Here is a 14,535-nt window from a genome sequence, read left to right as displayed (position 1 = left end):
TTTGTAACTGAAGTCTCACTACCTCCAGCTGTGGCTCACCCCCTGGAGAATGTGGTCTTTCTATTAACCCTTCCAGTTTCAAATTCTGCGCGATTATCCCAACGATGTCTACTGAACTCACCCCTTCGGGTAATTCTAACTCCAACTTATCCGCCAATTCCATTAACTTACCCTTGGTTAATTTCTGTAAACCAGACAGATTTACATCCTCCATCTGTAAAAAAAAACCTCAGCAACTTCCAAAGTTATTTTGAGTTCCAACTAGTGTAATCTACCTCAAAGCAACTCCAATTCCTATGTCCAGTACCTGTTTACCTCCATGTACTCACTTTATAAGGATTCACAGGTCCCACCAATGTTCAAGGTTTTCCAATCCCACCTTATAACTACAATCCTGAATCAATTATTATTCCATGTCCAATCACCCACTGTCCGCATTTCAAAAGCCCGCAGGAGTTGCGGCTTTGTTATGATCCTAGCTGAGGTTACCCTTAGACAAGCCTGATCCTAGGGTGGAACCCAGCTTGATAGATCCTAACTTTTATTTGTTTATTTAGATACTTGGAGAGTAGCTACTGAACAGAGTCACCAGAGTCAGCTAATGAACCTTTAACAAAAGAATAAAATATTTATTAAACAAGAACAGATGAACTATATTACAATACTCCTTCATCCACAACTGTGCCTTTACAGGTATATACAGATTTGTAAGGATGACATAAGTTACTGAAGTTATCTCATACTTCAATGTTCACTGTATGTACATAGTCCATGTAACCCTATGGCACCCTGTGGTCAGGCACACCACCACTCTGAAGCCAAGTGACATATGTCAGCTCAGTAACATACTGTGGAATCCCTTATCAATTCCCCCAGATGCTTGTCACATCGTGAGCCAACCAGTCTGAATTCTGTCCTTCACACGAGAGATTCCAATCTCCACTCTCCAAGAACTTGCTTTAGAATCTACCCTCAAAACGACACTTTTTTACAGTTGCCTTCCACAAGGGTTCTCCTCCAGGGTTTCGAATTTTCCTTCCGAAGTTCCTCTCCCCTGGGTCACCACATGCATTCAAGCTACCTTCCAGACACTCTCTCTCACCGACTCAGCCGTCAATGGTACATGACTGCTTCCATTCCCATAGCAAAAAGTTATAGACCTTTAGCTGTCTCTTGGACCTTCTGGCCTCTTGCAAGCTGTTCTCACTTTAAATCTGCTCTTTGCATGTTTTGTCTCTTTAAAACTGAAGCTTGGACCCTTTCTCTCTTCCCTTCGCACTTAACTTCACTTAACAGGACATTTACCAGGTTCCTGTCCTTCTTTTGACTAGAAGGTCTGCTTCAGACTTTTCCCTGTTTCACTCCCCTGGATTTTGGGGACTTTTCTTTAGCTTGGGACTTGCTATCTGTCCCTTTTGCTCCAGTCTCTCTCTGGCAGCTATTTTCAATCACTTTTAGCTTGGAACTGGCTATCTGTGCCTTCTAAGTGGCTTCTGTTTGACAGCAGTCTTCAAGCCTGAACTCAAAACTGCTTTTCTAGTTCTTTCTTTGTGTGTCTGTGGGAGGGACCTGCTTCTCTGTACCCCTGTTGCTAGTCAGCAGCAATGTTTTTCCTACTCTTGTGTTTGCTTAACTTCTTAAGCCATAAAACTCTCATTAGAAAGGCAAGCACGTTTTAAAGTGAAACGAAAACTCAATTTGACCTTTCTTAACACACAAATACAAATAAAACTTAAACATTAAAGCCACAAGTACCAATCTAACTTACTTAAACTATCTCTTTTACCTAATACCATGCTCTTGCTTCCTGGCTTGCGTGATCCCAGTCAAAATGCACTAAGTTCTGTGCCTTTGTAAAGATGGCATCCATGACCTCCTGGATGCACTTGTGGGTGAGGCTTGCAAGATCCTGCACTGGTCACCTGTAGAGCACTGGGAGGAGGCCCTAGTGTAAAAATTGAGCACCGCGGTCACTTTCATGGCCACTGGCAATGGATGCCCTCCATGTCCCCGTGGCACCAAGTCCTTCAGCAGGTGGTAGATGTGACCGACCAGTTCCCTAGACATATGTAGTCTTCGGCAACACTCTCAGTCATCTGCAAGAGTGACAAGCATGATCTATAGACCCTGGGTCTAGCGAGGTGCCTACGAGCGATGGCTTGCTGTGGATCTTCAGCTGTGTGCGCAGGAGGCCCTGCTGTGCCTTCATCTTGAGGTTGGTGCTCCTCCCATTGGCAAGCCAGGTGCCTCTGTTGCTATTTTCTCTGCTCCCTGTAAGCCATGAGGCATATCTAGATCACCAGACTCCATGATCCTGATGTTCTCCTCCTGCACCATCAAAAAGAGAGACACATATGTTAAGTCTTCGGCTCCAACTGCACCTCAAGGCCCCTTCACACATGCCGGAGAGTGCTGGCCACCACTTGGATGGCCACTATGTAGTACGCTTCATGGCTTCCAAATCCCCACCCACCTCCTCCCCACTCCACTTGACCAATTGGCAGCAGCTTCAGCCATTGGACTGCATGCTGTGCTCTCAGCTCAGGAGCAGGCATTCTCCTAACCTGCACTGCAAGGCTGCACTGTTAGCTTGAACCAAACCTGAATAAAAACATTGCAAGGGGCTCTGAGCATCTCCACGAGTGACTGCGCCATGGCCATCTTTCGTAAGGGGATTCTACAGCCTACCCTATCGTCCAATTGTTCTGCAGTCCCCTAAGACACATATTAATTTGCAGTCTGCACCTGAGGGGTGAAAAGTTCTGGAGCATTTGGTGCCACATTCATGCTTTTACGTTGCTTGAGTGGGCAGCAATGCTTCAGAGGCCCGACTCCAAGCATGTCAGTGGATAAAAGCAAAAATAAAAGCAAAAAACTGCGGATGCTGGAAATCCAAAACAAAAATAAAAATACCTGGAAAAACTCAGCAGGTCTGACAGCATCTGCGGAGAGGAACACAGTTAACGTTTGGGTCCGTATGACTCTTCAACAGAACTAAGGAAAAATAGAAAAGAGGTGAAATATAAGCTGGTTTAAGGGTGGGGGGGGGTGGGACAGGTAGAGCTGGATAGAGGGCCAGTGATAGGTGGAGATAGCCAAAAGATGTCATAGACAAAAGGACAAAGAGGTGTTGAAGGTGGTGATATTATCTAAGGATTATGCTAATAGGTGACATTAAGGGTAGAAAGCAGGACGAGCAAGGTACAGATAGCCCTAGTGGAGGTGGGGTGGGGGGGAAAGGATCGAAATAGGCTAAAAGGTAGAGATAAAACAATGGATGGAAATACATTTAAAAATAATGGAAATAGGTGGGAAAAGAAAAATCTATATAAATTGTTGGGAAAAAGGGGGGATCGGAAAGGGGGTGGGGATGGAGGAGAGAGTTCATGATCTAAAATTGTTGAACTCAATATTCAGTCCGGAAGGCTGTAAAGTGCCTAGTCGGAAGATGAGGTGCTGTTCCTCCAGTTTGTGTTGAGCTTCACTGGAACAATGCAGCAGGCCAAGGACGGACATGTGGGCATGAGAGCAGGGTGGAGAGTTGAAATGGCAAGCAACAGGGAGGTCTGGGTCATGCTTGCGGACAGACCGAAGGTGTTCCGCAAAGCGGTCACCCAGTCTGCGTTTGGTCTCTCCAATGTAGAGGAAACCACATTGGGAGCAGTGTCAGTGGAGCTGCTGCTGAACAGTCTCAGCTGTGGAAGAATGCTCCCTTTTGACAAGCTTTTCCAAGTGCGTGGCCACTTCCCTCACCCTCGTCAAACCTCGTGAACCCCCTCGTAAAAATAAACAGTTTCCAGGCATTTTCTCCCTTACCTGAGTATCATTATATGATTAATTTGATAACATTAATGAAAACACTAACATTATGAAAACACCAGCACTCTTCCAAGATTTCACTTTCATAACTGGTATCACTTTGATTAAGCCTAAATTTGTCGTCAAACTGGAAGTTTCAATCAGTGTGATGGATGCAGTTGCTTAGATCAGCATAGCTCTTGGAAATCTGGAAAGATAAAGTCTCATGTCTGGTTCGGCATTGAGTCTGCATCTGTATTTTGTTTTCTGATGTGCATACGAGGGAAATGCTTTCTGACATAAGTACATTGTTGAAAAAGGTAACAATAGTGCAATAGCTTTTCCTGCCAGCCTAGGGTATTCGTCTCTTAAACTCAGCCAAAAGTTGATTAATTTTAGTCTTCTGAAACTCATTTTCAATTCGTAATCACAGGAGATTTAAAGCTCAATTGCTCTTTTTCCTCTGTGCTCAATATCTGTGATGAAGAAGTGGTATCATCAAAGGGATTGCAAATCCAGTCATTATCACTTAACATAGCTGGAAAATATTCCCTGTATGTTGTGCAAAGTCCTTTTCAGGTGTGTTGATTTTTATATTGATTTTAGTGCACTGATCCAACTGAAGTTCATTTTCTGCCAGGAAGTCATGAAAAGTACTGAAAAACTCAGTTCGATAGTTTTACAAATACCTTTCCCAAAACTGCAACTTCTTTATACAAACATACGAACAAGGAGCAGGAGCAGGCCATTCAGCCCCTCGAGCCTGTTCCACCATTTAATAAGATCATGGCTGATGTGATAATAACCTGAAATCTGCATCCCACCGATAACCTATCACACCTTTGCTTATCAAGAATCTACCCACCTTTTGTCTCAAAAATATTCAAAGGATCTGCATTCACCACCTTTTCAGGAAGAGATTTCCAAAGACTCATAGCCCTCTAAGTGAAAAAATTTCACCTCATCTCTGTTTTATTATTAAACAGTGACCTCTACTTCTAGATTCCTCCACACGAGGAAACATCCTCTCCACATCCACCCTGTCAAGACCCCTTAGGATCTTTTATGTTTCAATCAAGTCGCTTCTTACTCTTCTAAACTCCAGTGGATACAAGCCTAGTCTGTCTCACCTTTCCTCATAAGACAACTGGCCCATTCCAGGTAAACCTTCTCTGAACTGCTTCCAACGCATTTATATCCTTCCTTAATAAGCTGACCAGTACTGCACACAGTACTCCAGATGCAGTCTCACTTGTGGCCTGTACAACTGATGCATAAACTCCCTACTTATGTATTTAATTCCCCTTGCAATAAATGATAACATTCTGTTAGCTTTCCTAATTACTTGCTGGACTTGCATACTAGTCTTTATCAGAGATTCAACTTTCTTGCACGTTGAAAACTGTTATATTGAAGCCTTGAAGAGATAAATTTAGCTCATTGATCCTGAAGAAAACGTCTGCTAAATAAGCGAGTCACTGGAGCCAGACATGATTTCCATGCAGCTGACGAAGTGGAAGGGGTGGCTCTTGAAAAAACCAGAATTTCTGCTCTAAGCTTAAACAAACATGCAAGAATTTTTCCACAGGAGAGCCATCTCACTTCAGTATGGGTCAGCAGACAATTGTATGCACTACCCATTTCTTCACAAAGTGTCGGAAATATTTTGGAATTTGTTGGCCATGATTTTATGAAATTCACTATTTTCACTGCATTGCCCAGCACTTCCCTCAGTACCTCAGTCATGTGTTTTGCCACGAGAGCTTGTCTATGGATACTGCAGTGAGTTCAAGAGGTATTTGTTGCAACCTTTTTTGTTCGAGCTACAAAGCAAGAATACATCCCCATCATTAATGTGGCCCCATCAGTGCAGATGCCTAGGTAACGAGACCAATCTATCTCATTTTCTTCGAAATATTCACTGGTCAGATTGAAGGTATCTTCTCCAGTTGTATGTTCTTTCAGTGGACGGCAAAACAGCAAGTCTTCTTCAACCATACCTTCATGTACCTAATGTACATAAACAGTAGCAAGATAGCTAGATTAGCAACATCAGTTGATTCATCCAATTGCATAGCATAAGATGGGCATAATACATAAACTCAGCATGAAACGCTGTCTGTAGAATTGTGGTCTCAACATAACTTACCATGTCATTAATTCGTTGCGACAATGTATTATTGGACAAAGGTATCACGTAAATCTTTTTTGTAGCCTTTTCTCCCAACATGCACTGAACTACATCTTGTATACATGGACCAATCAAGCTCTCTGCTATGGTATATGGGCTTCTGCAGCTTTTCCTATCTGTAGCTCACTCAGTACTATGCTTCAAGTGCATTTTCATTCTCAGCATTTGTTTTGGATACATAACTGATAATGTCACTTTTCCACTCGGCTAATTTTCACGGGAAAAAAATCAACTGGCTTGTCAAGTTGTGTAGGGTGCCTAGTTTCGAAGTGGTGACAAAGTAAAGGTTTGAGGCTGCTGTTTGCTAGAACATCACCACAAATTACACACCATGGTTTTGGACACTCCTGATCACCAATGCATGTAAAGCCATATTTTATGTAATTGTCTTTTTTTCTTCTCAATAAGAGACTTTCCTGGACCATCTTGGTCATTTGTCATAGATTTCTCACACTGCGATGAAACATTAGCTGATGATGACTTTTTGTTTTCCCGTGTTCTTACAGTTCCTGTTTTCAGCCACTTGTCCATTACAGGTGTAAAATAGATAAAATAAAATAAAAACACACTGAGAACGCCATCAAATGAACAATCTAGTAAATGAGAACATTTACCCACTTCTCACCAGAGCCAGGGCCAGGTGCCCAATAGGTGATCCCACCATGACTATTAAACAAACCAGAGAGTACAAATTCTCTTAACACCAATGTGCAATATTGCTAATCTGATGGAAAACTATCCCATTAGCTATTTATAACACTGTGCATGCAATAACGCTGCCTCATTAACATATGCTGTACATTGCACCATATACGGTGGCAGTAAACAGTACAAACCCACCATAGCCCCCCATTCTCACCCCCACCCCCTCGCCTCACTGCACACCCTCACCTCCACACACACCCACCCCCTCACTTCACTCACCCACCCCCTCAACAAATACTCTCACCTTACCCCCACACATCATTAAGGATCCTTTAATGATTTTTGGAAGCTGGGGTTGATGGGTGAGGGGTTGAGGCAGGACTCAGGAGAGGGAGCTGAAAGTGGAAGCAAATACTAACCACTGGGGAGAGGCGGGCTCAGTGTTATGTAACGGTCAAGAACCAGCAGCCAGATCCTGCAGACTTGTTAAAAAAAAATCAGAAGCATCATTAAAGAACTTGTCTTGTAAAAAGAATCTTTAATCCAACACACACTTGCTGTTTCTGACCCACAAACCTCTTGGATTTTGGCAGGCTTTTTGAACCACGAGGCTGCCAGGGATCAGAAGCAGCTCCAATAACTGAAAAAAATGAGTTTTAAAAACTTGGCGCTCTAGAGCTTACCCTACCTTCAGGATTTCAGACAGGAGATTGCAAGGGGAAGGCAAACGACTCTTAAGCACACCCGACCACCAACAACTCTCCAACTGCAAGTTCTGCCACGAGGTGCTATATAAGCTACACTTCACTGACCAATGATTTCTGCTGTTTGAAACAGGAGCAATCATTGGCCAAGTAGCCTGTCAATCATTGGCCAAGTAGCTTGTCAATCAGATGGTCTTCTAATCTACTGTGACAGGCTACTGTTCCAACCCAGACGCGTCTAGGTTGGCCATTACGGGATTTTCCTACAAACCCCTTGAAACATTTTGCAAACCCCCGAGGGGTTCGCATACTTCACTTTGGGAAGCACGACTCTAGCCCATGCTTATTCAGTGCTCCATAAAGTTTGTGTTGTTTTTATAATTATTTTGGGGAAAGAGATATCTTTCAATAATATTTGGATTTGTACCTTGTCGTAATATTCGGAGACATTTATTACAATGAACAGTGCTTTATTGAATGTACACACAGAATGCAGACATGAACAAGCATGGACTCCTGCAGTGAAGGATGTGTCTCACACAATATTGCCCCCTCCCTAGAGTACTAAAGTTCTTACCTAGACATATCGTTACATCACCTCCCCTCCTGAGTAAAGAACAGTGGATGTCATTAACAAGCCTACTGTGTCATAAGTAAGGACTTTTAAACTGGTGATAGCTAGAAAGTAACATTAACATTTTCACTTTTTTAACTTATCACATAAACTTCCTAATCAAGCAGCTAACTGATGCAAAGACCTAGTTCTCTCTCTAAGGCAACCAGGTAGGCTGCCGGTGAGGATTATTCTGCCTTGAGGAACTAGCTACATATTAGCTGGATCAGGTTTCATAGGCCAGAACTTTTCACTCATCGGGCGGGCACACACCCGACCCGAACAAGCGTAAATTGCCGTGCCATGTCGTCAGGCGAGCATCCCGACGTCATCACGCACTCGCGTGATATTTCGGTCGGCAGGCGCATGCGGGAGTCGGCAGCACGCCCGCTGACAATTAACAGATCTATTAAGGCCATTAAAGTACCAATTGAATGAAATTTTTCGCTGCCCATCCAACCTTGCGATTGGCAGACAGACAAAAAGTCCATGCAGCCTTTGGATTTTTTAGGAAACTGCATCAACAGGCGGGTTGAGGTTTCCAACAGCTATTAAAAATTAAATAAAAATTTTAATATGTGTCATTAATAACATGTCCCTTCTCTTGTGACAGAGTCACTTCAGAGTCATGCTTTTTAACATTTTAAAATTCTTTATTTTTAATTTTTTAAATCTCTATCTCCTCAAGGCAGCTCTGTGCCTCAGGGAGCTTTTCCTGTGCGCACCCGCACGCATGCACAAAGTTCCCCGCTTGCCCTCCTCCCCCCGCCACACAGGCAGTGCTGAGCGTTGCAGTGCGCGTTGCATGCTGGGCGGGGGCCTTAATTGGTCCGCCAGCATGAAATCGCGGTCGCAGCTCGATCGTGGGTGGCAGTCAACTTCCCGGCCACTCCCGCTCACCCCCGCTGAGCCCGCCCGACAAGGGCAAAATTCTGGCCACAGTCTCTGTAGTGCACCGGTTTTCTAACAATCCGGCCTTTAGATGTGATTCTCTGTGGGCTCTGGAATTGTCAGTTCTGGACATGTCTGCAACACCTCCAGCACCTGCTGCATCATGTGACGTATCACTAGCTGGTGAAACCTCAGAGCTGACATCTACAAAGTCTTCCACATTTGAAGCTTGTTACCTGATAGGTTTCAGATGGCGTCTGTTCCAGCAGAAGATGTCCTTCTCCAATTGGATTAGGTAGGATCTTGGAGTGTCAGCGGCTGCAGCACCATAGCTTTGGTAGTCCAATCTCACTCTTCATCCAACTTCACTGCAACCTCTTCACTAGGACATAGGGTGGGCAGCTCTTTAACAGAATGTCATCTACTGTAAATCTACTGTAGCGTGCTTTAGCTGAGTCATCAGCTTGAAGTCGGGCCATTTAGGCAACAGGTTTCCTTCTATTGTGGGAACACTAGTTCTGAACCGTCTGCCAAGCATGAGCTGTGCTGGGCTAAATCTAGTTGCTTGCAGCATAGTAGCTCTGTTCCTCAACAGAGCTACAAATGGGTCATCCTGACGCAGAATCTCCTTGGCAGTCTGCACAACTCATTCAGCTTTCCCATTGATCTGTGGATAATACAAACTGTCGATTAAATGTTGACAGTCGTACATTCTGGAAAACTCAGCAAATCCCTTGCCTGTGATTGAGGCCCATTGTCAGTGACAAGTTTGTTTGAAAACCCCCAGGTATCTAGAGAAGTAATCGATGACAATTAGGTAGTATTGCTTCTGCAGTTGGCATAAATCAGCTCACACTCTCTTCCAAGGTCTTTCGGGCAGTGGTGTGGTCATCAGTGGCTCCCTCTGTTTGATGGGCTTGGCTATTTGACAAATCGTACATGTTCCCACCCTAGCTTCTATGTCTTTCCAGATACCAGGCTACCACACACTCAGTTTTTGCTCTTTCATGACACTTGGTGATGCCTTGGTGACCTTTGTGCAACCGTTCCAAAATCTCATCACGCAAACTCCTCGGGATGGTTATTCGGTTGCCATGCAGCAGACGTCCTCTTGACTCTGAGAGACAGTCTTTCTGGATAAAGTAAGCCTTCATATTCTCTGGCACTTTAGCTGCATATCTTGGCCGTCCAGGCCTGACATAGCGGACCACACTCTGCAGGTCAGAGTCTGTACTTGTCAGCTGCTTCACTAAATCTAGTTTAGTTTTGGACATTGGTTGTGCAGAATGCACTGCATCCTCATACATGTCAATCACCTCGTTCAACTCAGCCACATCAAGTTGGACAGCAGGAAGAGGATGTCTTGACACCATGTCTGCCACAAGTGTCTTCCCAGGCACATACTCTGCTTGTGGATTGTATCTCATCAACCGCATTAGAAGTTTTTGGTAGCGCAACGGTACACAGTCTAAGTCTCTGCTATTCATTAAAGGGATGGGAGGCGTGAATGTGTGGAGCGTGAATGTATCTAGACCATACAGATACTTAGAAAACGTCCCACAATCCCAAACAGCTGCTGAGCACTCCTTCTCAATTTGTGCATACCGCATTTCTGCGTCTGTCAGGGTTCTGGAACAATAAGCAACAGGTTTCAATTCTCCATCGTGGCTCTGTAGTAGGACTCCACCGAGGCCAAAGCTGCTTGCATCAGCGCTGCCAACAGTAGGTTTTGTACAGTCATAGGAGGCTAACACGGGAGCCTCTGAAATCAGGTCTTTTACCTTCACAAAGGCTTGCTCTTGTGTTGGCGTCCATTTCCACCATGCATCACTCCTCAATAATGCAGTCAAGGGTCTTGTGATATCAGAAAGGTTGGGTAGGAACCTGCCAAGGTAATGTATCATGCCTAGGATCCTGTGCAAATCTGAGACAATGTCTGGAGGCTTCACCTCCACGATGGCCTGGACCTTCCGAGGGTCTGGGTGTATGCCATGCCTGTCAATGCGGTGTCCGAGGAAATGCAGTTGTGTTTGTTCAATCAAGTATTTCTCTTTATTGAGCTTCAGGCCGGCATCTTCAAGGGTCTGTAATGCTTGAGACAGTCTTCTGTCATGTTCCTCTTCAGTCGTGCCATAGGTCAGGATGTCATCCATGTACACAGCGATGCCCTTTTGATGTCGAATCAGGTCTGTCATCTCTCTTTGAACGATTCCTGGTGCACTGGTAATACCAAAAGGCAATCTGTGGAAGGATTACCTGCCAAATGGAGTTATAAATGTGGTCAGCTTAGCACATTCTTCATGTAGTGGAATTTGCCAGAATCCACTCGCAACATCCAGCAATGAAAACACTCGGGTGTTGGCTAGCTTTGGGAGGATATCATCGAGCATTGGAAGGATGTATTTTTCTCTCGGTACTGCCTTGTTAAGTCTGTTGAGATCAACGCAGATCCTAATTGATCCATTTTTCTTTGGCACAGGTACCTTCGGGGCACACCATTCAGTTGACTCTTAGATATCTTCAATGACACCACAGACGACCATACGTTCCAATTCCTTTCTGACTTTGGGGAGCATCGGCTGTGAAATTATATATGTGAATAATGCACTTGGAATACTGTAGGGCACTGCACCTTCTTTAAAGCTGATCTTAACTGGCGTGACCTTAAGCAGGGTAATTTCTCCAAAAATATCACAGTGGACTTCATCAACTTGCTGAACTAAGCCCATTGTTGTGGCCAAATCACGTCCCAGAGAATTATTCACTAGTGCCCCATTAATCACATACACAGTAAACTGGTAATGTCCTGCTTTGTACTGTGTTTTTGCAAGGAATTTTCCCCAGCATTGGACTGTCAAGAGTGAAATTAGTGCCATTGAGCTGAGGAGGAGTCTTCTTGGCAAAATATGTTTTGTAGGAAATTATACTACTGTCTGCTTCAGTATCTACTTAGAAACTCACAACCGTTCCTTGAATTGGAAGATCTACTCTCTAAGACTTGCTATCATCATTTACATGCGTGACAGAGCCAAGGAAAAGACATTCGTTGTCTTTATTTCTCACATCACCTGCAGTTACTTCGATGACCACAAGCGTACAACAAACCACAGAAAAATGGGCTACTTTCTTACATTTGTAGCACGCAGCATACCTTGCAATGCAATGATCTCATCGAGCATGTGCTCTGCTGCAATGTGTACATTTCACGCTTTTCACAGCTGTGAATGTCTGGCCTTGCTTGTGAAATAGCTGTCATCACCCTGTTTCAAATGTGCATTTTTCTTAGTATGCTCCTTTCTCTGCCCCTTTTTCATTCACTCAGCCCCTGTTCATTTATCAACTTCTCGAAACACTTCACATAATGCATTGCTAGTCATTTGTTCTTGCATCTCCAGTTTCATCTTTTCTGATTGATGTGCTGGTTGCGTAGCTTTCTCCAGTGTCAAGTCGGGCTGTAGCTTCTGGGACATTTCTTTATCAGTAGTGCTGATCACGAGCCTGTCCTAGATATTTTCCTTTCCCTTTTCCCCAAACTCGCATGTTTCTGCCAGTTCATTCAAGCTTCTGCTTTACTCTTCTATTAACTCACCCTCTTTGTGCACTCTTTGGTGAAATTTAGCTGTTCTGTGAATGATGTTACGTCGGGCACAAAATATGCAGTCACTTTCTCGAGCACTTTGTCAAAATCATTTTCCTCATTCGCCTCAAACGAGAACATTTTAATGACTTCCTCTGCCTCCTTCCCCAGCGCATAAATTAGTGTGCATACCTGGACTTTGCCAGGCTCCTTGTTCAGCTTGGTGGCGATCCTGTACCAGTGAAAGTGCCATTCAGGCTACTGCTCTGGGCAGCTGAAGCTGAAGTTGTCTGGTGGGCTGAATTTCAACATACTTCTTTTTTGCGTTGGTATTCACATGTAGTTTGTCCTCCGTAAGTATTTACACTTAGCTGACATTTACTTCTGACGCCGTTTTAGGATTTGTACCTAGTCATAATATTCAGAGACGTTTATTAAAATGAACATTGCTTTATTGAATGCACACACAGAATACAAACATGAGCAAGCACGGACTGCTGTAGTGAAGGATGTGTCTCACACAATATCACCCCTGCCCACCCCTGCCCCAGAGTACAAAAGTTCCTATAACTAAAGTTCTTACCTAGACATACCATTACAAATAGTGCTGTATAAAATGATTCCTTGCTCTTCTGATGTCATTAAGAAAGATGCTGTTCCTTACTGGGAGCACAAATTGTGGAATTATCCCATATAATATGCCTAAGAATTCATGACAAGTTGGGACAATTTAAAGCTTCAAATAATGTATTGTGTTTGTAGAAATCTTTAAAAGCAAATGCTGTAAATCTATAAAAGATTAGAAAATGTTGGAAATGTACAATAGGTGTGTTAGCACAGGAAAGGAAAAGGTTAACGGTTAGGCAGGACAGAATTCCCATCTCTTTTATTACATTCATACATTGAATATTAATCAAAAAATTCCACCTCACTTTGGGTTGAAATTCAATTTGATTTTAATATTTTACTTTACTTCATACAGGGAGATCATGGATATAAAGGTGAGATAGGGAAGAAAGGAGACAAAGGTGATGAAGGACTCTCTGGTGCTAAAGGCGATCAAGTAAGACACTTATTTCTATACAAAGTGACAATGATGCTCTAATATGATCTATTTGAAAAATATTGGGCAGAATTTTCTGCCTGTCGGGCGGGTGGGCCCGACCCAATCGGCGGTGGGTGCGGAGCCAATTGCCGCCAGCGAAGCGGGCCGAGCCGCCATTTTACGTGGGCGGGCCAATTAAGGCCCGCCCAGCGCGACGTCCGCTGGGAAGCGCTATGCACTTCCTGTGTGGGCGGGGGGGAATCCCTGAAATCGAGAGTGCGCTCTTTCGCGCATGCGCACGAGAGAGCGCACATCTCCCTGAGGCTAAGTGCAGCCTCAGGGAGATTGCCTGGACTTTTAGATAAAAGAAAAATCCTTTCCATGTCCCCTCATGTGACAATGTCACATGAGTTGGGACATGTTCACAATTTATAGAACAACTTTAATAAAATTTTTCAAACCCTGCATGAAACCTCATCCCGCCGCTGGATGAGGTTTCATGTTTTTTCTATTTGTTGCCTTAAGGCTGGATGGGCAGGTCCTTTAGTTGTTTTAATGATCCTGTCAATGGCCTCAAGTGGCCATTGACAGGTTGGCAGGCCCGCAGCTGATTTTGCTGCGCCCCCGCCTTCCCGAAAATTTAAATGGGGCGGGATGACATTGGGAGTTCCGCCTGATGTCATCCCGCGTCATTTTACGCGTCGGTGAGCGGGCCCCGCCCCCCTGCTCACTGACCGACAAAATTCTGCCCATTTAGTTTGTCCTGGAACTAATACCATGTACCTTCTGAAATTATAGGGAAAGCATGGACAGAAAGGTCAACCAGGTCTCACTGTAAGTATCCATCAAAACAAAATAATTATTTTACTCATTTTTATTTAGGGGAATACCATAATTATGATCCGTTTTTTGAATGTGCAAAAACTCAAGGGAGTTAGCTCTTCTTCCAGTATAGTAATTGGCCCTGAATTTCTGTGTGGTTAACCCGATCTCCTATTGTAAAGTTGCCAGAAGCACAGCAGAAACTCCAGAGAAGAGACGCAAATGGTAATTTTTAAACTTTTTAAAATT

General features: G+C 43.9%; 1 protein-coding gene across 1 annotated transcript in view; it reads left to right on the top strand.

Annotated features, from left to right (window-relative positions):
• LOC144678832 (uncharacterized) overlaps positions 1–14,535 on the top strand; it is a 330,763-nt gene that overhangs the window by 290,702 nt on the left and 25,526 nt on the right. The window contains exons 29-30 of the mRNA XM_078538787.1: positions 13,402–13,482; positions 14,263–14,298. Of these exons, the coding sequence (XP_078394913.1) occupies positions 13,402–13,482; positions 14,263–14,298 (117 nt within the window). The remainder of the gene's footprint in view (positions 1–13,401; positions 13,483–14,262; positions 14,299–14,535) is intronic.

Source organism: Cetorhinus maximus, chromosome 3 (assembly GCF_964194155.1).
Source record: "Cetorhinus maximus chromosome 3, sCetMax3.hap1.1, whole genome shotgun sequence".
Lineage (NCBI taxonomy): Eukaryota > Metazoa > Chordata > Chondrichthyes > Lamniformes > Cetorhinidae > Cetorhinus > Cetorhinus maximus.
This window is presented reverse-complemented; position numbering and strand designations above follow the sequence as displayed.